The sequence below is a fragment of the Hermetia illucens genome, chromosome 1 (assembly GCF_905115235.1).
Source record: "Hermetia illucens chromosome 1, iHerIll2.2.curated.20191125, whole genome shotgun sequence".
Taxonomy (NCBI): Eukaryota; Metazoa; Arthropoda; class Insecta; order Diptera; family Stratiomyidae; genus Hermetia; species Hermetia illucens.
This window is the reverse complement of record NC_051849.1, coordinates 146,981,546-147,006,219: the sequence shown is the minus strand read 5'-3', so window position 1 is coordinate 147,006,219 and position 24,674 is coordinate 146,981,546. Positions and strand designations below refer to the sequence as shown.

At 40.6% G+C, this 24,674-nt stretch overlaps 2 protein-coding genes across 4 annotated transcripts; one reads left to right on the top strand and one right to left on the bottom strand.

Annotated features, from left to right (window-relative positions):
- Positions 1–202: 202 nt before the first annotated feature.
- Positions 203–24,550, top strand: LOC119653334 (farnesol dehydrogenase-like). Of its 3 annotated transcripts, XM_038057906.1 has the most exons (4): positions 203–775; positions 1,091–1,228; positions 24,171–24,308; positions 24,365–24,550. In XM_038057906.1, exons 1-4 carry the CDS (start codon positions 203–205, stop codon positions 24,404–24,406), a joined length of 891 nt encoding a protein of 296 aa, XP_037913834.1. In that variant the 3' UTR covers positions 24,407–24,550. The 3 variants fall into 3 exon arrangements, with proteins under 3 accessions (XP_037913834.1, XP_037913836.1, XP_037913835.1); XM_038057908.1 differs by lacking the exons at positions 24,171–24,308; positions 24,365–24,550 and adding an exon at positions 1,283–1,388; XM_038057907.1 differs by lacking the exons at positions 203–775; positions 1,091–1,228 and adding an exon at positions 23,124–23,910 and having other exon boundaries at positions 24,365–24,457.
- Positions 11,434–12,675, bottom strand: LOC119653378 (farnesol dehydrogenase-like). The gene is made up of 3 exons (XM_038057926.1): positions 12,103–12,675; positions 11,594–11,731; positions 11,434–11,532 (listed from the first exon to the last, which is right to left on the bottom strand). The coding sequence occupies exons 1-3, from the start codon at positions 12,673–12,675 to the stop codon at positions 11,491–11,493; spliced, it is 753 nt and encodes a 250-aa protein (XP_037913854.1). The 3' UTR covers positions 11,434–11,490.
- Positions 24,551–24,674: the final 124 nt, after the last annotated feature.

Sequence of the window (24,674 nt, the reverse complement as noted above, 5' to 3'; positions counted from 1 at the left end):
GCTCTCCCTTGATGAAACTGGAATACTAGTTAACTTGCCAGTTTTAATTCATATTTGTAGTGGTCATATTGATCATAAAAGCATGATAAAGCTTATGCTCCAATTTTTTCATTCCTCTTTTTAAGATTGTTCTGAATATCTCTGACTTAATGGAAGTTATTGATCAGTTTGTCAGTGATAACTGAACAGCCAAGAAAGCAGAATGGACCGCTGGCAAAACAAAGTAGCTGTAGTAACAGGAGCGAGTTCAGGTATTGGTGCAGCAATTGCCGTAGATTTGGTCAAAAGTGGTTTGATTGTGGTCGCCCTGGCTCGACGTGAGGAACGCTTTCGAGAGAATCAATGCGCTCTCCCAGAAAATGTACAATCCCGGTACCATCCTAGAAGATGTGATGTTACCAATGAAGATGAAGTGAAGAATACTTTCGCCTGGATAGAGACAAAATTTGGAGGGACTGATGTTCTTGTTAACAATGCCGGTATTATAGCTATAGGACTAGAGCTATCAGGCGCAGACAATACTCAGCCTATTCGGAATATCGTGGAGACGAATATCATGAGTGTGGTGTATTGTGTTCGGGAGGCGTTCAATTCGATGAAAAAGAGAAACTTTGATGGACACATTGTTATAATAAATAGCGTGCTTGGGCATAACGTTCCGATGTCAGCTGTAGGGTCTTTGAATATCTATCCTCCTTCCAAGTTTGCAGTGACAGCAATAGTTGAAACGTACCGTCAAGAGTTTGCGAATGCATTAACAAAAGTTAAAGTTACGGTAAGTATTATCTGCTATGAATTTTATTGTATTCGATTGTTACAGGTTACAGACTCCACAGTCCCCATGTGTTGCAATCTAGAATGTAAGCGAACCTTCCGGAGGTAAACATTAATGAATCATAATTGTTGATTCAGATGCAATACAGTTTTATCTGAATTGAACTTTGTAGATACAGTCGTATTTGATATTTGTCGAAAACTGTTTTTAAACCTATTTGATTAATGAAAAATCAATTTCTTTCGTGAATTTGGAGCTACTTTAAGAAAAGGCAAATTGCAATTGTTTCCAGAATAGGGAATTTGCTTATTTCAGAGTGTCAGTCCTGGGGGTGTTTTAACGGAAATAGTGCCGAATATGGAAGCATTTAGTGACGCTGGTCATCCATTTTTGAATGCTGAGGACATATCCAATGCTGTATTGTATGTGTTGAGTACGCCGCCTCATGTCCAGGTAAGAAAATATTTTCAAGAAAAATGAGAAGTTTGAAGATGCTCTTTTTCTTAGGTGCATGAATTGACTATAAAACCTATTGGAGAATAAATGTAAAAAACTACTTCATAAAGTTTTGTAAAGCTACTAATAAATGAATATATGTCCAATGCTGAATTCACTCTACTTTTTGTTAAAAGTTAGACGGACAACTGAGGGTTTGGGCTGTCATAATGTATGATGACCGTTGAAATTTCACTGATGGCAAAGGGATTAATATTCGTAGCTGGAAATAAGTACCTGAGCGCATATGAGTACAAACTGGGGTAATGATCCTTTGCGAACGCAATGCTAAGCACATTACTTCCTAGTACACCGCGGTAGTATAGAAATAAAGGACCTTAATTTCAAATTGGATTGTTGCGCAACCGATTTATCATAATACGGAATATGTCGGCTTTTACCTTCTACTTGTATTAAGTAGCGGGACTGAAACGTTTCGGTTATCAGCCCATATTTGCATGCCAGGTTGAGATAAACCTGTTTGCATATAGGACTATACCTTCTTATGTATTGCCCCGGCGCCATCATAAGTCCAAAGTTGAGAAGGCCTAATGTCTCTAATGCCGATCCGCTTGTTCTGGTCGTTTATTAGTTCCCCTTTCCTTGATATTGAAATTGTCGTCTCTGCTTAAGGTTTGACCTATTACTCACTACTGAATTCCGACCACATGGGTGTCAGGCCTGTGCGCCTATCAAGTTCTTCGTTTGAAATAGTATCGGGCCAACGTAATACGATGATACGACACAGGTGGTCACTTTCTATTTGCTAGCCTCATATTATTATCATCATCAACGGCGCAACAACCGGTATCCGGTCTAATAAGGAACTCCAGACATCCTGGTTTTGCGCCGAGGTCTACGGTTATAAAGTTGGTTGTTCCTCAGTTTTGCTAAATGGTAAAGAGAAATGCAGGAGTAATGCAGGAGCAGAAATTATGCATGATTAATACCTCAGACAAATTCACATTTTAATAATAGTAGCTCGCAGGAATATCTCCATATTCGGAGCAAATATTATATTAACTGTGTTATCACTCCCTTTCTTATAGGTTAAATCTGATGTTGTCTTATAAGAGGGTAATGAAATTTACCCAATATTATTTACAGAGGCAGGATGAATAGTTACAGAGAGAATCGATACCACGAAAATGACTGTACAAGTGAATAAATGACTACGCTTTCGTATCTGGGAAAAGTTACATCACTGAACAAATCTAGTGCTGTTACAGACCTACTCCAACACGCCAGTAAACTCAAGCTGAGGATTTTTAGAGTATAGAAAATGGATTAAAATTGCTCCGAGATAACTAACAGAAGGTCGGAAACGATCTTCAAAAGTGAGAAGCTATCAGCGAAACGTGAGTTTGGAATCGCTTTCATTATGGATAAGGACAAACCAAGGGTTATCGAGTTCAAACCTATGCACGGAAGGCCCTGACTCAAAGTAAAGTTTCTTAAATATAAAGGCGCTTGTTAACATAAACGCCTCAACTGAAGAGGAAAGGAAAACCAATTTTACCATAGTCTGGAAAGACTGTACGGCTCATTGCCTCCGAATGATGCCAAAATATATAAATCAAGATATATAGATGAGATGGTGGTTTCAAAGCCAAGGTTGTGGTCGAGGCGCTAGTGCTTCATTGACTTTGCAAGTAGTAAACATTTAATTATAAAATCACCCAGATAATGTACCCAGATGGCATTATCTTCAACCCGATAACGTGAGATCTTATAGACGAGCAAACTACGACTTCAATCACAACATGCATTACAGGTACCGAATCTCATGGAGATTGGGAAACTGCAAAAATTATTCAATAGTGGAAGAGTACAAAACTAGAAGAATGATTAGGTCCTATTCCATAGACGACACCTGGTACAACCTAAAACTTGCTATCAAAGCAATAGTGGAAGAACTGAGTGGATATGAATCCCTGTGCCGGGGAAATGGGGGGAATTGGTTTGATGATGAAAGCTAGGAAACGTTCAGCAAGAAAAACAAAACAAGGCACAGCGTACAGACAACATACAGAACGAAGCACAAGCATGAAGACAGAAAATTATGAAAATCTTCGACAAGCATTTTGACATTTTGACGAGGGATTAAAGAAAATTGTTGACGATGGAGATGGACGTCTTAATTCAAACAACTCCTCAGCCTTCGCATACAACTCAACCGCTAGAAAAAGAAAGAATTATAGTCGAGGATAATGGGAACATTGATCCGCTAATATTGGAAGAAACGGAGTCAGCCATCAGATGTGAAAAAAATTAACAACGTGCAGGTTATAGATGATATTCGCGCTAAACTCATCAAATCAGGGGGTCCACTAAAGTTATCAATAATTTGGTTCTCTCCATCTGAAACCAAGAACAAATCCGAAGAGCAGTTGAAAAGTGTGACATCCACAAAAAATGGTAACAAATTGACAAGCGACAATTAATACTTTCACTGCTTTTCACTTCACGAAATACGAGAGAGAAGAATTAGCCAGCGTCGTTTTCAGACTGGAAGATCGATAATTGACCAGCTATCTATTGTCAAACAGTTGCAAGAAAAATGCAGGGACTTCAACATCGGCGTCCATCAAATATTCGTGGACGTGACTTTTCTTCTAAATTGGTAAGCCTTATCATGATGACACCTTTGCTTTTCAACCTGACACTTGAGAAGGGTATACGAAAGTTGCATGTGTATACCTGTTATGCGATGAGAGAACAGAAGGACGAAGACCGGCGGGAAAACGCTGAATGCTCTGAACAGATTCGGATTTTCAAATTTGAGGATGCAATCAATGGATCGAGATGGGTGAAGGAAGAACACCCTGAAGGCCAAGGCTCGAAACGAATTGTATAGCCTCGACGACAACGATAATTCATTTTATTCCCACCTTTTTTCGTTAACTTAGTTTAAAAGTTACAATTTATTTTTCGAAAATTGGACGAAAACATTAATTCTTGAATTTCTATGATTGCCATTCACTTCTATGTTGGATATAGTCTGGCCTGTTAATATACTTCAACTCAATCTATGATGCGTGGCTACCAAGTTCAGTCCATAGATGGCTAATTTGAAGCTTGTCCTGTTCTACGCTAGATATGGGGCAATTCATAATACCACTACAATTGTGGCCATTTCTCGGCCATGAGTGGATGGTCCAAACGCCGAACACAGGGAGAACATTGGGACGCAACTTGATTTTAATGGCGAGATACTTGCGCTTTGATGTCGAGATAGTTGCGTTTTCGGATTGTGTGTAAAATGGGGAAGACGACTTTAGCTCTGCTAATATCCTGAACGGTCTACGACAAGGGATGCGCGATCATGTGTCCTCTTTAACCTGGCCCTCGAAAAAGTGATCCGTAATGCTGAGGTAAATGTAAGAGGTATGATCCTCTTTAAGTCCACCCAACTACTGGCCTATGCTGACGATATCGACATCATGGGAAGAACTACCCGAGACGTACAAACTGCCTTCATCCAGATCGAGCAGGCGGCGCGAGATCTTGGGCTGCACATCAATGAAGGAAAGACAAAGTAGATGGTGGCAACGTCAGCACCAAAAACCAACCAACCAACAACATCAAACCGCACTGGTCAAACAGGAAGAATAATGATAGGAGAATACAACTTTAAGACCGCTGATAATTTCTCCTATCAAGGGTCGAAAATCACAACCGATAACAGTTACGATGATGAAATCCGCGCACGGTTGTTGTCAGCCAACAGAGCCTATTTCAGCTTACAAAGACTGCTCCGCTCGAAACGTCTCACCATAGGGTCGAAGCTCTTACTGTACAAAGCAATGATCTTACCAGTCCCCATGTATTCCTCGGAGACTTGGGTTCTTAGCAAGAAAAATTGCGAACTCTTGGCCGCGTTCGAGAGAAGAATCCTCCGAAGAATTTTTGGCTACACAATGACGAAATCTATGAGCGATACCATGGCCGTCCGGTTGTGGATAAAATCCGGTTCAATAGATTACGGTGGGCGGGTCACTTAATCCGTATGGATGAGGATGATCCAGCCCGGAAAGTTTATAAGGGCAATATCTATGGTAGAAAAAGAAGACGATGCAGACCCTACCTAAGATGGAGCGATGGCGTAGGTCAGGACGCCAGACAGCTTTTAGGGATATCGAATTGGTGGACTTCGGCGCAAAACCGGGATGTCTGGAGTTCCTTATTAAGGCAGACATCGACCGGATACCGGTTGTTGCGCCGTTGATGATGATGAATATCCTGAACGATATTTTGCCCATTAGTGCAAATACAAAGAGTGCAGCGACAAGCCAGAATGAGAACCAACAACGTTTATCTTGTGTCCGACTGGCCTCTGTCAGTAATCCAAAACCATTTGAACAAGGTCTGTGACTCAGTGAGGGAGCAAGCAGTTGCCATGAGCGTCATTGAAATGTCTGAGGAGAGATGGCATCCTTCATTGAACCCTTCCAGGTCATGCAATCACAGCAGCATGAAAAGTGTTACCAGTAGCGAAAGCAAAATTCATCGTCGACACGGCTTCAGGCGTTCTATGCTTTAAACGTCAATTTCCTCCAGGATATTTTTCACCCTCATATGATACCCTGATAACTGCCTTTCATTTAATCTGAAATAAACTGATTGAGTTGCCCGAATTTTTCAAGGACAAGGATAACGTGGACTACTCCATGAAGAGCATGGCGAGACCCAAGTGATAACAGATAAGAAGGCCATCATTCATGGGTTGACAGTTGACACCTTTCCACCAAATTTCGTGTAACAGACATAGAGACAGATAGATAGACGAACGGACGCTCAGGTAACCTCAGTAAATAATAAACTGACCAAGGCTCACTGAAAAGGGAGGTATGACTCGGAAGAACTGCATTTCACCTAGCTGGAAGTAAATTTGAACTGCCCGAATTTTTCAAGGACAAGGATAACGTGGACCAAACCATTAAGAGCATGGCGAGATTCAAGTGATACTAGATCGGATCGATTTTTGTTCATGTAAAAGAGTGCGAGACAAGGAGACGAAAAAAGTTATTTTGATCAGTCAAACAAACTGAACCAAAAGTTCGGAAGGTAGGGAAAAGCTGCCCCAGTTTCGGCAGTATCATGCTTTATATTTCAGCTCATTTTGTTGGATGATTTTAGGATGAACAGGATGAAAAGGTTTTCCAAGTTTCCAAAAAAAAACAGAGCAATATAATATAAGTTAACTTTATTTGTGCATATATCAGTATGTACAATATTTTGAGTTCTAGATACTGTCTAGTGGCAGCTTTATAATCTTTCCCAGAATTTTTGGTTGAGTAGGTTCTGAGAACGACACCTTTGAATAAATGCTCACTTTCTACTCCCCAACTTTAAAATGAATGACAAAAGTAATACCGGCTTTGATTTGATACTTCGGTGGTAAAAAAAAATGTACACATATATGGGGACCCCCCCCCCCCCCGCTTCTTAAACCCAAAGTAAGTAAGTTACTGCGTGGGTGGGCATTCACAGTTCCCACCTTCTCAAAAAGGAGCGAATTCGCCCAGAGGCATTGTAATCTTCAACAAGGGTAATCTATCGAACGCTTCAATTCAATTTGCGAAGATGTCACTGATCGGACCCAAAACCAGGAAATTTATAGTGCAAGGATCTTGAAGATGTGTTATCCGAGGAAGAAATCTGTACTGATTGGAAGCAACAGTTCAAGGAATTCTAGGAAGAATCCGTCGTAAGTCTGAGAAATGCCAATAGCAATTTTCAAATGGCCGCAATGCGACTGCCAGTGGAGGCACCTTATAAATTGTTGGCCATTTGATAAATGAGGTGCTAGAAATGCCTTATCTTAAGTTACATTAGCGGCATTGATCAGGCCGATTGAAGGAAAGGATAAGGGGTGCAATAAGGACACCAAATACCCTTTTTTGCGAAGGAACAGAGGGGCGGGATACACAACATATTGCTGGAGGAGCTAAATGCCAGGAATTCAGGGAGGCGTTAATTGAAATAAAAAATGAGGTTAATCCAAATAAACCATTTGTTAAACGGCTGGTGGTATTATGTGGGCAAAATAAGCGGTGTATTCATGTACAGCTGCTACGCTCCACCAAGCTCCACTTTGTTTGAATTTGAAAACATTCTGAAAAATCTTGTTTTCGATGCATGTAATTTTAACTCGTGGACCTTCGGATAAAGAGTAAAGAGACTAGTGGAATGGGGCGTAGTTTCTTAGAAGTGTTTACTCAGAGATACTACTGGCCAACGAAGGTGTAATAAACACCTGCCGGAAAGGGGGGGGGGAAGCTAACTAACACCTTTGCACTATCGAAGAAGCCACAGGTCAGGAAATCCACATGACGAAAATCAAAATTGAAAAGAACATGGGGATGGTCTACACAAACATTCCTAGAGGTATCGTTTGACCAGTCTAACAAGGCAAGCACTCTCTCTCTAAAGCCCCGGGTCTAGACGGCATATCAAATAAGACCCTGAAACGCGCCGTATAAAGTAGAAGCGGTAGAACATGGTGCTGCTGCGTAAATCTCCAGATGGGTTACCCGCCTACAGGCCTGCATGTTTTCAAGACACTGTACGGAAAATGGTGGACCGGGTAATTTACCATAAATTATCCCCAGTTATCAAGAGCCAAGGAAGCCTTTCATATCGACAGTGAGGGCTCCGTAAAGCCAGATCAATCGTTGATGTTATAAAATTGGTTGCTACTTTGATGACAAACAAAATTCAATTCTAAGCAGCACATGGAGTATACCTGCGAAAAGGCGACCTTCCATCATCAGTATGGATGACTCTAGTTAAAATGGTGGCGACTGTAGGAGTGCCGCGTCGCACGCTGCTCACAACCAGGGTACCGACCACATTGCTTTATGTAGTCTAAGTTTGAGCAGCATGTTTAATATACTGCGCACAAACTGAGTTTAGTCTGCAGAGGAACAGCGCTAATGGTGTTCAGGACCATTTCGCATATTGTGGTATTTATGGGGAATGATATCGATTGACATTTTGGCAGATGAGATGACGAACCAATATAGCGTTAGGTCCATTTCTCCTTTATGACAATTGAAAAAAGCCGAAAGAAGGAGATCCATAAGTAGATGGTAACAACGGTGGGACCACTGAGAAGAGGGCCTTTGGGCACTTCGGTTAATGGTTACCAACGGGAAGTGGCTGAAGAGAAAGTATGGGAAGATCAATTATAATCTTGTCTAGTTTCTCACAGGCAATAAAGGATACAATCAGTACCTCCACAGGTTTAAATTGGATAGCTCACCTTAGTGTCCAAGCTGTGATGGGGTCGGGGTCGACCCGGCACACGGATTTTTCTAATACCTATGATTAGTGGAAGAAAAGAGGAAATTCGAGGTGAAAAGCTATGACTGGAAAAGTGTGTCCGGAGAGGCAAGTTAACGCCAGGATGGTTGAGATGTGATCAACTCTAGAATAATAATAATAATAGTTGGCGCAACAATCCAATTGGATCAGGGCCTTGAAGTGTATTAGCGCACTTCATTCAAGACCGTAACGGTACATTAGAGGATTATAGTGCCCTCTAGGAGACAATGTGGTCAGCATTGCGCTCACCCTGATTTGACTCAGGTATTCAATCATAGCTGAGTCAACTGGTATCCGACGTCAGATCACGATACAAACTCCACTGCCGCGACCTTCGGTATAACAGCCTTGTGCTCTAATCATTCAGCTATCCGGACACATCAACTCCATAATCGCAGTTATAAGGCCAACTAAATGTACAGGGTGCGGCAGCATAACTTCCTTTTTTCAAAACTCAATAAAACTATTGTATGCATCGGAAAATATTTATTTATTTTTTATAATGTAGGTACATGTCTAAAGTTTTCATTTACATTGTTTTGAAGATCAAATCTGCTAGGTGACGTCCCCCATTCTCCATACATTGCGCAAACCGATTTCTGGCGTTTGTTATGACTCTTGTTAGCATAGCAGGTGTTATATTGGCAATTGCTTCTTGGATGTTGGTCTTCAAATCTTGTAGGGTTCTTGGACGGTTCACATAAACACGGGATTTCAAAAAACCCCATAGAAAAAAATCACAAGGGGACAGATCGGGAGAGCGTGCCGGCCATTCCAAATCGCCTCTAATTGAGATAAGGCACTCTGGAAAGTGTTCCCTCAAAATAGCCATCGATGCTCTTGAAGTGTGTGCTGTTGCACCGTCTTGTTGGAACCAAGTGTCCCCCAAATCCAAATTTTCTAGCCGTGGGAAAAAAAATTCTGTAGCATGTTTACATACCGGTCCGAATTCACTGTCACTGTAACCTCATTTTCCTCAAAAGACCAGGGACCAATAATTCCAGCTGAGGAAATTGCACACCACACTGTGACTTTGGGTGAATGCAAAGGCTTTTGATGCAATTCTCGAGGGTTGGTGTCAGCCCAGTAGCGCATGTTTTGTTTGTTAACCGACCCACACAAATGAAAATGGGCTTCATCGCTAAAAAAAACAATAGCACCCTCGGGAACGACATCAAGAAGAAGCTCACACGCGTTCATCCGAGAATTGAAGTCACGTTCTGAAAGTTCCTGCACTATCGCCATCTTATAGGGATGAAAATGAAGATCATCACGAAGAATTCTTCTCACAGAACGATCGGATAGTCCAAAGGCAGATGCGTGTTTGCGGGCAGAACGCCGTAGCGATCGCAACATTGACGCTCTCACTGCTTCAATGTTCTCAGGTGATCTAACGGGCCGAGGGACTCCAGTTCTTCCTTTTGTCGCACTTGCAGTTTGTCTGAATGTAGTGACCCATGTAACAATTGATTTGCGGTCTGGGACGGGAGCCAACGGGGCTAAATTAAAGCGATTTCAAAATGCACGCTGTGTTGCAATAACCGAACATCCGCTTGAAAAGTAAACCTCAACGGCAAAGGCACGCTCCTCACTATTCCAACGCATGATGGCGACTGAACCGTGTCGGGACAAAACTTTACAGTATCCCCTTTTGAACAAGACTACTAGCGCTCCGTTATGACATCAACTAACTAAGTGGCGCGCATTTTAAAAAAGGAAGTTATGCTGCCGCACCCTGTACTTTACTGATGTCAATGGAGCAACACGACAATAGGATAGAAATGCCCTCTGTAATCAGATTATTGTTTGATCGTGTTTGACATTTGGTATAGACCGACTTTAGGAAAGGGATCCCATGGGATGATGCCGCTATTTGCTTTCCTATTTTTAAAAGCTAATTGCTTATAATACGAATAAAATATTTCATGAGCATTTTGAAAAGTTTATCTCTCCTTTCTGATTGGGAGCTTAAAAAGAAGCTGAAATCGTAGCAAGCAAGCAAGAAATCATCTCATTTCTGATATTTGCAATTTTAGCCCTAAATTTTTATGTAGTTGTGCTGGCAAGGATAAGGAAAAGGTCCTTCTTCAAAAATGAAATCGTTTAGTTTAGATTGCAACGGAAAATGGCACCAGCTAATTTATAGATTTTAGTTTTAAAACCCACCATATAAGGGCGCGCAATTTTGTCAACTTTCCTGCCAATAGAAATACAAAGGCTCTGCATGTTGCAAGTTACTATTTGTCACTTTTATCTTATATGTGCTGAAAATCCCCGACAATGAAAGAGTCTACTGGGTCCACTGTGGATCACATAGGGGTACCAACTTGTTCCCACTTTCAACCGCTTGCTCTGTTTCTTTGTATTTGTTAGGTGATAAAACAACGGTCATGTCTCAAATCCCAAGGAGTTTTCCTTTTCTCGCAGTGCCCAATACTGCCGTCCTTCCTAGGTTCATGGTATCCGCTCTGCATGGATCCGTTTCCAAATACATTTTGGCGAACTGTGTCGTAGATATTAAGTGCAGACGTTCCACTGAAGTAGACAGTATATATTCCGCAGAGTTCTCCGTGGTGAACATGGATCTGATGAGCCTTCCAAAAGCTATGCCTCAGTCACGGCTTAAAGTTGGGGGCGGATACGAAGTCCGTGATTTCTTACAACTTGGGGAGTAAAAATAACTAGCTTTCATATTAATAATGTGGACACTTTTAGTACAGTAGTGTACTATTATAGGCTACCCATCAACGACAAGATGGTCTTTTAATGGAGGTGACAGTTTAGTCTTTTATCAAAACTCCATCTGAATGTTGTGAATATATAAAAAAGTAAAATACATTCAACATTGCGCATATGATCATTTACTTAGAACCCTTATACAAAATAGTTGTTTATATTTTTTCTCCAATCGGTTTTATAGTCAATTCATGAACCTGTGGAAAGGAATGTATTTAAAATCTTACTTTTTCTACTTGTTCGGAAATATTTTCTTACCTGGACATGAGGCGGAGTACTTAATACATATAGTATCGCATTACATATGTCCTCAGCGTTCAAAAGTGGATGACCCGCTTTTCTAAAATCTTCCATGTTCGGCACTATTTCCGTTAGGACACCACCAGGGCTGATACTCTGAAATAAGGGTAGAATCTTAACCATTTTATTGTTACCCCTACTTTAAATAACTGCAATCTGTGTTTTTTAAGAACAAGTGGGAGAAGTATTATAAATAGACTTTTCAGTCATCAAATATTTTTGAACTCAGCCTTCAACAAATTTCAGATAAGATCCCATCTATTTTAGACCTTTGATAACCATATTACATCTGAAAAGACAACGACTACTCTTCGTTCAACGGTTCAGCAATGTTTACATCTGAAGTGCTCATGGTTTACTTTGTGGACTTGGACTACAACATACATATACATATATATACTGCCTACATTGTAGCTTTTAAACAAAAACGATCTAAGGTAGTTAACTCACAAGTAGATAATACTGACCGTAACCTTCACTTTTGTTCCAGCATTCGCAAATTCCTGGCGATAGGTCTCAACCATTGCCGTGACTGCAAATTTGGAAGGAGGATAGATATTCAGCGAACCCGCAGTTGCCATCGGAACTTTGTGGCCAACCACGCTATTTATAATAATAATGTGTCCATCAAAGTTTCTCTTTTTCATCGAACTGAACGCTTCCCGAACACAGTAGACGACACTCATAATATTCGTCTCCACAATATTTCGAATGGTCTGAGTGTTATCTTTGCCTGATAGTTCCACTCCCATAGCTATAGTGCCAGCATTGTTGACAAGAACATCGGTTCCGCCGAACTTAGCTTCGATCCAGGCGAAAGTATTCTTTACTTCATCTTCATTAGTAACATCGCACCTTCTGGGGTGGTACTGGGATTGTAGATTTTCTGGAAGAGCGCGTTGATTCGCCAGAAGACGTTCTTCGCGTCGAGCAAGGGCAACCACGATGAAACCATTTTTCACCAAATCTGCGGCGGTTGCTGCTCCAATCCCGGCACTAGCTCCTGTAACTACAGCCACTTTATTTTGCCAACGTTCCATTCTGCTTTTGCGTGTTCAACTTTGACTCTGCGAATTGATCAAAAACTTATGGTATTTCTCAGCCTGAGCTAAAAGGCACTTAAAAGAATCTTAAATAGAAAACTCTGAAAAACCGGAGTGCGAGCTGTTTCAGTAAGTGATTCTCACTGAGGACTGAGCGAATGCTAAGTCTGCGCACGACGAAAAATGAATTACAACTGGTAATGGAGCGAGTATTCTAGCTTCGTCAGATGGAGCGTTTCAACATTTTGTTTATGTACGAGTAAAAGATTAATCTGAGAATTAGCTGAGCTTTAGAGCAGACTAGATGCGTTTGGGTCAGAAATGAAGCGTCATTCGTTTTGATAGTGACTAAAAAATATTCATGTTCAGGCGTATCTTTAGACATGGAAAAGATATTCATTCAGTCGTTCAATACTTTTAATTGAGTTGTTGTGGTAACTGGCAGCTTTGTTTATGAAAATCGGCATCATGCGTGAGAAAACGCAAAATACCAAGCAACATTCTTCCGCTTTTAGGATATAAATTAAGTGATTATCTCTACAATGTAAAATTTACATTAAATCTAGGATCTGGGAAAGGCAGGACTTCCGGCAGCAATAAGAGAATACGTGACTTTTCGAACAACTGCTATTTATTAAGTCAATTTTACCCCATAAAACAGACATTTGTTTTTCATAAATCACAAGCTGCTCAGATGAAAAAGATAAATTCATTTAGCTATAATTATCGTTATGGAATTATACGACTGCTTTCAGGTAAAATAAACAGATATTCATTCATACTATATTAACCTTCCATCCTTTTAGAATAGCTGAACAAGCATGAAAATGCGGTTTCTCACATTATCAACAAGATTTGGCGTAATCTTGTTTCGGTAGTATTCTGCGAATATTGTTAACTTAAATATTGTGATATTGTTGTCTTAAGGTCATCAATATTATGATTCTGCATGCTTTTGTTCTGAATACGACAAAAGACGATTGCCTAAAGGTTCTCCATTCCATTTTCGCTTTATCAACAAACAAGACAATGCAAAGCTTCAATTTGTTAAGCGTCAAGTTAATGACTAGCTAAATGACCTATGTGAATTCGGACATTATATTCTTGAATTATAAAGCGAATCCGAGGAAAACATTCAGTTCCCCATCCTACAATATGCAGTTAAAGCCGCCCCATAAAACTAAATCTTATTCCAACGATTACTAAATCTCTAAGGAGGCTATGCAAATAACTGGAAAAGCTATTCAAAATTGCTGAGTTAAGTCTGTTTAACTCCAGATTGTAACCTCCAATGAAAACAAGCCGGGAAACCGGAAGTTAGACGCTTCAGGTATGAAAGGTTTTGTGTATTTCTTTTATAAAGAGATTTGAGTGTGCATGTGTCCCATCAGTATGTAGCACGTAATATATTATGTGAAAATATCAACTTTCAAGTGATATTGACAATCAAAATCTTGAATTTGCACAGAAGCGACAACTTTGACCTATTATAACTTTAACTAGTAATAGTGCGATTTTTACCAAATTTGGTAGAATTATTCTCTATGCTATAGCCTACATTGCTACAAAATTTCGTGATGAACTTAAAGAGGGTTTCCTGCCAATTACTAAACGTTATAGTAATGCGCTATTATTAACTTTATTTGTACAGGTATCTATGTGGACAGTATTTCGGAGCCTAGGAATCATACAGTGGCAGTCTCTTGATTTTTTCCAGATTTTTCGGTTGTGTAGTTTCTGAGAATGGGTCCGTTAAAAAATTATCACTTGAAAACCAACCCCCCCAACCCACTCCCCACCTTTCCAGCAAATGCCAAAACTTAGATCGGCTTCAAAAATTACTAATCGAGACCTTTAATTTGATACCCCACATGACTATATTTGATGAAAAAAAAATTTTCACTTCCCTTTTGTATGTATGGGGACCCCTCCTTAAATTCGACGTAAAACACAAAAAACCTTAAAAAGATGGTGCGGACTCAAATAAGGGGTTTCTTTCAAAGCTTGTCAATGAACTGCTCAGTTCATTTATGTGCAATAAGGTTGCCACTTATTTGATGTGTGCTGTCGCTTTTCACGAGTACCCGTCTCTGTGGGTCCTCTCCCAATTATGGTTTTAGGTTCCTTAGCAAGAAAAGAAATGGAAATCATTCCCGTGATCACCATCACGGTCGGTTCAGTGGCAATGTGATAAGCAAACGCCGCCGACAAAGCTCCTCATCTTTCTACTTGCGCAATGCACTTCCTTACCAAGAATATAAGCCTATACCTACGCAGACGTTGAGCACGTTGTCAACTTAAGGGGGTCATCCCGTGTGAAGGCCATTTTTTTTGCTATTTTTAGAAATTTTTTGTGAAGAACTGAATAAAGATACAAATATGAATTTTTCACCATAGATGGCTTGATGAATGAATTTTCCACTATAGATTTACTAATGTCTTGAGCGTGCATAGTAGTTTTTTCACCCCGATCGCACAGTTCGTTATTGAAATACTTAGCAATTGATATACCCAACTCCAAATAAAGTGTTTTTCTGCTGCCACGCTAGAGGACGCTACGATCATCTTAAGGAAAAAAGTAAACGGCATTTTAACGTACAGACTTAATTAATTAATTAAGTCCGCAAACTAGGATTATTAAAAAATATTAAAAGCTAAATTTTTCGTGCCGTGTTAAACTTTTTGTTTGTGAATTTTGCTGTTTTTTCACGGCTTTTTCAATGAGTAAAAAAAAACTACTGAATGAATCGCAATTATACCAGTTTGCGGACCGTAGAAATATGTTCTGAATAAGTCATAAAAATTTCAGCGAACTTCGTTGGATAGATTTTGGGCTATGGTGGCAGCCGATTTTCAATATGCAGTTTCGCGAAAAACGCATTTAAAAAGTAGAATGCGATTTTTAGCCATGAAACCTTAACTGACCATTAATCTGTTATACTTAGTCCATAAACCTTAGGTTTCTTGAAGAAACAGATGTAAAGTCTTGACTTCAATTCTTGTCCTTTTAGCGAAGTAATTCGAACGTCGTTCGGACCGATAAATACGAGCTTTATTACGGCGATCGACATAAATCTGGCATGTGACTTATCACGTGTTTAACACTATAATTTCCGAACGACTCCGAATATCAAAAGATCGCTTTGCTCATATATTCTACATTATATCTGTTTGGGAGTATCAAAATATGGCACAGGTCATCCCAAGTCCAGCCTAGTATTTTACTAAGCGCGCTTATTCTTTTGGAAATGACGATCTCCTGTCCCTCGCTGCTGAGTTTAGATGATAGCTGTGGAAATAATTGTTCACTCTAACACCGGGGAGTGCTTTGTTCTTGATGAAGGAAACAACATTCTTATGCACATTTACCACTTTTTATTAACTTTTATTTACGTGCTAACTAAGCCCGATAATTAAATTAACCTACTCCTAATACTACTCACTTCGCAACTCATTTGCTACTCCAACTATTAACTCACGGAACACGGAACACGGAATCGCTTGCAAAGTTGCATATTAGCACATGGGCAAGGTTACTAATGTTTGTTGTGTAATTTGAGAATTTTACGACGTACGCTGCCCTTGCAGCAATTACTGCTGGTGATTGCTGACGATGTTGACGTGGACTTAGGTGGTCGATGGCTTGTGGGAAATCGCTCAAACAGTAACTAGATACAATTGATGCCAAAAAAAAATTCGATTCCCAGAATCCGACACACAGGATGACCCCCTTAAGGCCACAACCCCAACTGCAGCCTTCTTTGCTGCTGCTTTGATTTGATCTTCGAGCCGAGCGTTAATTTTGAACTTACCATTGGGTTTGACTGTATTTTTAATTCGCCGATCGGCATTAATTTGCCAAGTCTACTTTGTCCTTATTTAAAAATTTACCCCGCAATAAGTGCCGCAATATCGTCTGCATAACTTTCTTGACGCGACTCTTCTGTCAAGTCGAGTTTTAGCAGATAATGGACCCGGAACTAGAATGGATCTCTATGGTACACACGACGTGATTTCTGCCGGACTTTGGCCCTCAAGCATGCCATAGCCAGGAAGCGGTTTCTCAGATAATCCTTCAATACTATTAAGAGGTAGGTAGCCTCATCGGATAAATTTTGTAGTGTGCCTTGTATGTATTTCTATTTTACGAAGTTAAGCGAATTTCTGGCATCAACTACGACGAGAAGGGCTACTCGTCAAAATTGGCAAACTATGGATCTCGGCTTCGAGACAGTATTCACTGAGGACTTCACTGCTCTAAAACCAACTGTATTGTAGATAAGGCGCTTGTAACTAGTGCCCGCGATGTCTTAGCAAAAGAGGGTTCAATTTCTGCCTTGCCGACCCTGGAATGAGCAAATGGAGTATCAGTAGTATTTGCTTATGTTGCTATCAACAACTGGAGTCGAAAGCCAAACTTTTCCTATTAAAACAAAACCGACATATTGCAAAGTTTAAACTGTTGAAAAGCATGAGGACTTGCAGAAATATTGCTGGCACCCTGGCTAATCATAAATCGCTAGTTAGCGATATGTTTAGAAGAGGATATCTAGAAGATGATCCGAGTGTATTCGCAATAAGGAAGTAGAATTCACCGAACATTTTCTACGTGAATGCTCCGCCTATGGGCGCATCAAATATCACATTTTTGGTGTTGATGGTCTCTAGTTACACTGCCCTCAGCTAACCATTATTTCCAAGACAGGAGATATGTTTACGCCGATCTCCTTCGGAAAGTTGAAAAACTCGGAGTTGACAAACTTGGACGGTAGTGTGATTTGTATCAGGCATATGCAGAAAAGGGATCTGATGTTTTGAACTAAACAAATCCAGCGAGAAGAGAGCGGAAGTTTTTGCGGGCAGTTAGAAAAGATGTTAGATGAGCAAACAAAAATTAAAGCTCAAAAGCAAGAGATAGTAATTGAGTGCAAGCACCTAGACGAGATTACATCATGGGAGGATATCCCTGTTGCACTAGGGAGATAATTTAACCCTACCGGAATAGAAGAGAGTGCGATAAAGAGGATGAAGAAGGTGTGGAATCGAGGGTTAAATCGATGGTCGATCTGACTTATCTCCGTATATCGTTAGTGGGAAGAACGCTCTGGCGGATGAAAACTATACCCACAAAGCCATTTATCTCGACATTAGAAAACATGCGACACTACAATCCCGCGACAGCCTTCCCACCAAAGTAGGGAATTAAACTACTTGAAATTTCACTGTTGAGTTCCTGGTGTCTGCGGGCGGGGAGGCTTTGCCAAAGGACAGGAGCGAAGCTAGAACATCAGCAGATGAAAAGGGAATTCCGACATTGTCATCTTAAGACGTAAACAGAATCCTACATGCAGTTGAGCTTTGAGGCAACTACGTACACAGGACGCTGCAAGGTTGTAATGAACGAAATTCGTTGGCAAAAATCACTCACTTTCAAACTGCCTTCATCCAGATCGAGCAGGCGGCGCGAGATCTTGGGCTGCACATCAATGAAGGCAAGACAAAATACATGGTGGCAACGTCAGCACCGAAGACGAATCAACCAACAACATCAAACCGCACTGGTCAAACACAAGAACGAACAAGAATAAGGATAGGGGAATACAACTTTGAGACCGTTGACAATTTCTCCTATCTAGGGTCGAAAATCACAACCGATAACAACTACGATGATGAAATCCGCGCACGGTTGTTGTCAGCCCACAGAGCCTACTTCAGCTTACAAAGACTGTTCCGCTCGAAACGTCTCACCATAGGGTCAAAGCTCTTACTGTACAAGACTATGATCTTGCCAGTCCTCATGTATTCCTCGGAAACTTGGGTTCTTAGCAAGAAAAATTGCGAACTCTTGGCCGCGTTCGAGAGAAGAATCCTCCGAAGAATTTTTCGCCCCCTACATGAGGATGGACGATTCCGTAGCCTACACAATGACGAAATCTATGAGCGATACCATGACCGTCCGGTTGTGGATAAAATCCGGCTCAATAGGTTACGGTGGGCGGGTCACTTAATCCGTATGGATGAAGATGATCCCACCCGGAAAGTCTATAAGGGCAATATCTATGGTAGGAAAAGAAGACGAGGCCGACCCTGCCTAAGATGGAGCGATGGCGTGGGCCAGGACGCCAGACAGCTTTTAGGGATATCGAATTGGTGGACCTCGGCGCAAAACCGGGATGTCTGGAGTTCCTTATTAAGGCAGGCCTAGACCGGATACCGGTTGTTGCGCCGTTGATGATGATGATGATGAAAAATCACTCCAGGTAACAGGCCCGCAACTATTGTTCAAATTAATCGGAATTCTTTTCCCACAATAAGAAGAAAGTTGCCCTCAGCTAACCCTTGAACAGGACATCTTTTCGAAATCTTGAGATACCTAAGGAAGAATTGAGATAATAAAGCTCCGAAATTGAACGGAATTCTGAACAAAGCTCTGAAGTTCATTGCTAAAATCTGGCCCGCATGGTTCATAAGCACATTTGAATAGTGCATTTTGGAAACATATTCTGCTGCCGAAGTCCCAAAAACCACCGTGGACCCTTTTCATACCTGACTGTCTGTCTTTTATACACTATGGGGAAGATGTTGGAGAGGTTGATATACAACAAGCTGGGTGTCCATGGTTACTTAGCTCACATACGACAGTCGGAGAGACTTCTTTGGTACGAAACGTATAGCGGGCGGAGAGGATATATGTGACAGCAGGTGCTCCCCAAGGGGAGCAACGCTGGGATGTTTCCTTTATTTTAGGAACTTTTATATTAATTTTAAGGTTATATTCTTGCCTTCGTTAGCAATTACAGATGTAATGCTAATGCAGCAGCCAGTTCTATAAAACAAAGGACAACAGTTCCAGTACTCAGACCTTGAATAGACCCAGTGCACTATCCACTTATCCATTATAGACAACCACAAACATCCATGACTACGGCCAGAATTTAGTTGTCGTCCTTTCTCAATGTCTAACCTGTTGATTGCTTCCAAATCGATGAAGAGCAGGCAAAGTGAGAATTTAAACTCCACAAACACAGTGGTTTCGTAACATGATATTGCTAAATATAAATTTAATTTCGGATAAATGACTTGGCTTCACATAATGAGGTCTGGATACTCTTAGAGATTATTATACACCAGCGAAATTCCTGAAAAACCAGTGAATAGAAGCTGAGGAGGAAGCAAATTGTAAAACTATCACTAGCTGCACAAATTGCGGCACCCTTAGCTCTCTAGAAGGAAATAGGCAACTGTTTCATGCAACTGTTGTGGGAAAATAAAGATCGCATACGTCATTTGTACGAGAAGCCCTTCCAAACCGATCCTTTAAGCGCCGGGCCTATGGACACATAGCGGAGGTTTGTAAAGGACAATATAGAAACACTCTCTGTTATAAGTGTAGCGACCCCGGGCATAAAGCAAAGACTTCCGCGTTGGAAAAGTACTGTGCTTTGCAAGGATTGCGGTATGCAAAAAAGAATTAGCTTGTCGCTCCACTGCGAGCAGCACCGAAATAAAAGTTCACTATCGTAGTGTCTGACACTCAGGAGATCCGGAAAACTTGCAGGATCCGGGTCATGACCGAGGTTCTGGTTTATTAGCGTTTCGAACGAATCTACATCTGATTTTCGTAATAACTTAAATTGGGAGTTGAAGTTGGAGGAGAGTTTAACTTGAGAGGATTCCGGTGGGAATGGCTCAACCAGATGCCAGGGACCTACAAAATTTGGAGTTGGCTCGCCGCATTGATACGAACATCTCAAATCTAAAATTTACCGCAATGTCCTCCGTCCTGTCGCTTTCAATGTGCATTTGGGTTGGTGATGCGGCTAGTCAGCAGATGGATGCCTCAGCATAGATTCTTTCTAGTTCTGGCGAAAACTGTCCGCGCATCCTGGCCAAAGAGTACGTTCCGGCATTCTCCCTTCTCAAGTGGGTTTTGGCTTTGTCGAAATCGGCGCTCAAATATCTCGGCATTATGATGCGATTTGACGGCTGATGAGCTGATCAGTGCTTCATGCAGCACGCATCATTTGCTGATGAGTGAGAGGAGATGTAATGCAAGAGGCTATTGCAAATACAACGATGAGGAGTTTTGCGAGTTACAGACACAATAATGGTAATAGTTGAAATTATTTCCATCGCCCATCATACTGCAGAGCGGAGGTCTATATACCTGAGGAGAGAGAGCCCGCAGTCTCCGCGCATGGCTGCTATCATGGAAAAGATAATCAAAGTGGACTGAAGGCGGACCCCGTATCTCTTAACAAATGTTCGGCCATGGTATAATCAAAAACACGGTTAGGTTGACTATTACCTAATTTTGTTGCTTAGCTTGGAAATCACTCCATTTACTGTAAGAATTAAGTGCATGCCGTCCGACACACCTTTTTCTTCTGCAGAATGTGGAGAGTCGCAAACACCAACGTTTGTCGGCAAGGGTATCAAGTGCCTCCGAACATCACAATTGAGATCGTGCTGCAGAGTGAGGACACGTGAAATGGAGTGACGCGTTACATTCAGGATATCCTTAAGGCAGAATAGAAGAAGGGGAATAGGAGAAGTCTATGTTCTTACACTAAATATACTTGGTATAAAGTATAAATTCGAACGGATGCAAGTTAAGGTCTTAGACCCAACAAAGGGTTATTTAGTTGGTAGTCTGTCTGACACAGGAGCCCGGCACTTTGTGCGCAAATACCATTCACCTCCCTGGATCTTCAAGAAAGCTCTGGGCACTCTGGGTTACGGACCATATTGGGCTAGAAGTCTATAAAACAAGAGTTTACTAGGAAACAAAGCAAAATCACCGCTATGCAACAGTCCCAGGTGTTTGTTGCTCAATTAAATTCAACTAAAAGAGTCTTAGGATCATGGTGGAACTTTTCACGGGTTACTGTAGGCTAAACTACTTGGGGAAGCTACAAATTCTGGACGGGAGGTGATAAACTTCTGTAGATATTCTGAGACAATTTTCGACAGTTGTTCGAAATAGGTTAGGGAATCTGAGAGAATACCTAATACCAGATGCTAGGCTGAAACATCTAGAAATAGGTAACAGGCTAAACTTCCTACCTATTATAGGGATAATGGACTTATTCTAATTAATGGGTAAACCATAAGTATCAAAGGGGTATAGTAGTTATTTTAGGAAGTAGTGTAACTTTCCTTGATAAAAGTGTTATTAAGGAAAACCTTTGAAACAGAGAAACTATTGGCAATGTGCCTAGAGGTTCATTATCAGAAACACATATTCCTGAATTTAGGAATAATTCCCGTTAAAATTCTATAAGACAACAATTGAATCAAATATTATTGGTTGAAGAAATTCGAAAGAAGACAAAGTTTACTTGTGAAAGATTGAGGAGTGATGTCGGATCACCTCCTACCCCAGATGAAGCAACGCCAGGCGGCCAGATGGCTATTAGGGATTCGAATTGGTAAGTATGAACGGTGAGTCGAGATATATAAAGTTTCTTATCAAAACAGGTCTAATGATTATTGGGTCGTTGATTATCATGAATATTGAAGGCGGTTCAAAATGAAAATTAATTAATCAATAATGAATTAATACATCCGAAAATTGACGAATATTGAAAGGCGTCAATAGAAACTTTATATCTGTTTACTGAATATTAAACAGAAAAGGCTGGATGATGAAATATTCCAAGGCTGGTGCAATGCTTTTACGCTGAGGTCGAAACATTTGCACAGGAACGAAAGTCTTGCACTGGTTTCTTCATGTGGTTAACTTTGAACTAGAAGCAACTTTTTGTAAGGCTGGTATGACCCTCTTTGGCTAGAGGATAGAATAACCACAGAAAGGTGGAACCAGGGTCTGTAGGTTCGTCTCGTCCCAAAATTACTTGAATGTTTTCACGAGACATGGACATGGTGGCGTTTTGTTGTTTTAATTTCAAGAGTTGATGTTTTAGGACAAGGACAGCCCAGTAAATCCAAATGATACTGCACATAACACCAACTATATGTTTGATGAATTTGAGCGAGTTCAAAACGAAATTAGGGCCACAGCGTGAAACTTTCGTGGCTCACATTGGGTACCTTCAGTTACATTATATTTTTCTCCTCACATTTAAAGTAGGTATCCTGGCATTAGTCAGATAACGTTTTCGGTATTATACTGGTTTTTCTCTGCAAATGCTCTTTAGGGACAATTTTCCTCTTCAGAAAAAAAAGGAATCATCAAAGGCAATGAGCTGGTGAATTCTCGATTCCTTTTATATTCGTTAAGATAATGGTTGCCTTTTATTTTGGATGATGTCGCGCAGCTTCTTCATTCACGCATAGCGTTTATCATAAACAAAGCGGTCAGCTATGATAATAGCTCAAATAAAAGTGCTCATTGCCCCAATGAATATTTCTTGCGTGTCTAAAGGTACTTTCAGTCACGAACAGCAGATAGATAAATTGTTGCAATTGCTCCCTCGACGAAGCCGGAATATTCATTCTATTACCAGTTCTAATTGACCATACCAAGCGAGTACGCGGTGTCCACTTAGTGTTCAGCAAGCACTATTTGCTGAAGCTCGCATACTCGTCTCCTAGAGCCTTCTACATAAGACTATTTTTAGTGTTCATTGGATCATAGTGATCAATAAAATCTTAAGTTTCAGTTCAGTTGGTGAAGTGAAGCCTTAAGGAAGTAGAATGGAACGTTGGCAAAACAAAGTGGCTGTAGTAACTGGAGCCAGTGCCGGTATAGGAGCAGCAACCGCCGCGGATTTAGTAAAAAATGGTTTCATCGTGGTTGCCCTGGCTCGACGTGAGGAACGTCTTCAGGAAAATCAACGCGCTCTCCCAGAACATCTACAATCCCGCTACTATCCGCGGAAATGTGATGTCACCAATGAAGAGGAAGTGAAAGATACTTTCGCCTGGATCGAGATCAGGTTCGGAGGGACTGATGTTCTTGTTAACAATGCTGGTATCATTGCTTTGGGCGTGGACTTATCAGCCGAAGACAACACTCAGCCTATTCGGAATATCGTGGAGACGAATATCATGAGTGTGGTCTACTGTGTTCGGGAGGCATTCAATTCGATGAAGAAGAGGAACTTTGATGGGCATATTGTTGTTATAAACAGTATAGCTGGACATAAAGTTCCGATGCCAATTGTGGGTTCGCTGAATATCTATCCTCCTTCTAAGTTCGCGGTGACGGCAATGGTTGAGACCTATCGCCAGGAGTTTGCGAATGCTGGAACAAAAGTGAAAGTTACGGTGAGTTCTTTTACAGTAGATACTATTCCGTTTGATTCATATTGTAATTCAGAAAGCGAACAAAGAAAATCTTGACGTAAGTATTTTAGATGTAAAAATTTTCTTATGCTTGATAGGAGACATGATTAGCAAAAGTCTAAATTAAGTACGGTGAACTATCTGGACAAACAAAAGTAATTTTTTCTATCGATTCAGTGTCTTTTAGAAAAAAAGATCAAATTTAATTATTATATTCACAGAAAACTTTACTCCATTTGCAGAGTATCAGCCCTGGGGGTGTCTTAACTGAAATAATACCTAACATGGAAGCTTTCCAAGACACGGGTTATCCACTTTTAAATGTTGAGGATATATCTAACGCTATACTGTATGTATTAAGTACACCGCCTCATGTTCAGGTAACTAAACAGTTCTGAAAAAGTTTATGGATTAAAAGTCATTCGTTTTTTTACAGGTGCATGAATTGACTATCAAACCTATTGGAGAGAAAGTTTGAACAACTAATTCGCATATTGGCTGCGAATAAATAAACATATATAAAGTGCTGCATCTACCTTGGATTTTTCTTCCTTAAAGTTTCTGCGATTACATATTTTTCATTTTTAGGATTTTCTGGAAAATAAAACCTAATTATAGAATAGAATCGGGTCACAGTGCGTCTGTTTGGCTGTGTTTTCTTCTGGCTGAGGGTGGATAGATTCATTCTCCTTTTTAAGGTGTTGTGTAAAACAAATTCTGTTTATAACCGATTTAACGTCTGTTTG

Coding starts and splice junctions, on each gene's coding strand:
- LOC119653334 (XM_038057906.1), top strand. CDS start 203: ATGGACCGCTGGCAAAACAAAGTAGCTGTAGTAACAGGAGCGAGTTCA. Junction 776..1,090: donor TAACAAAAGTTAAAGTTACG/GTAAGTATTATC, acceptor TGCTTATTTCAG/AGTGTCAGTCCTGGGGGTGT. Junction 24,309..24,364: donor GTACACCGCCTCATGTTCAG/GTAACTAAACAG, acceptor GTTTTTTTACAG/GTGCATGAATTGACTATCAA.
- LOC119653378 (XM_038057926.1), bottom strand. CDS start 12,675: ATGGAACGTTGGCAAAATAAAGTGGCTGTAGTTACAGGAGCTAGTGCC. Junction 11,732..12,102: donor GAACAAAAGTGAAGGTTACG/GTCAGTATTATC, acceptor CCCTTATTTCAG/AGTATCAGCCCTGGTGGTGT. Junction 11,533..11,593: donor GTACTCCGCCTCATGTCCAG/GTAAGAAAATAT, acceptor TCCTTTCCACAG/GTTCATGAATTGACTATAAA.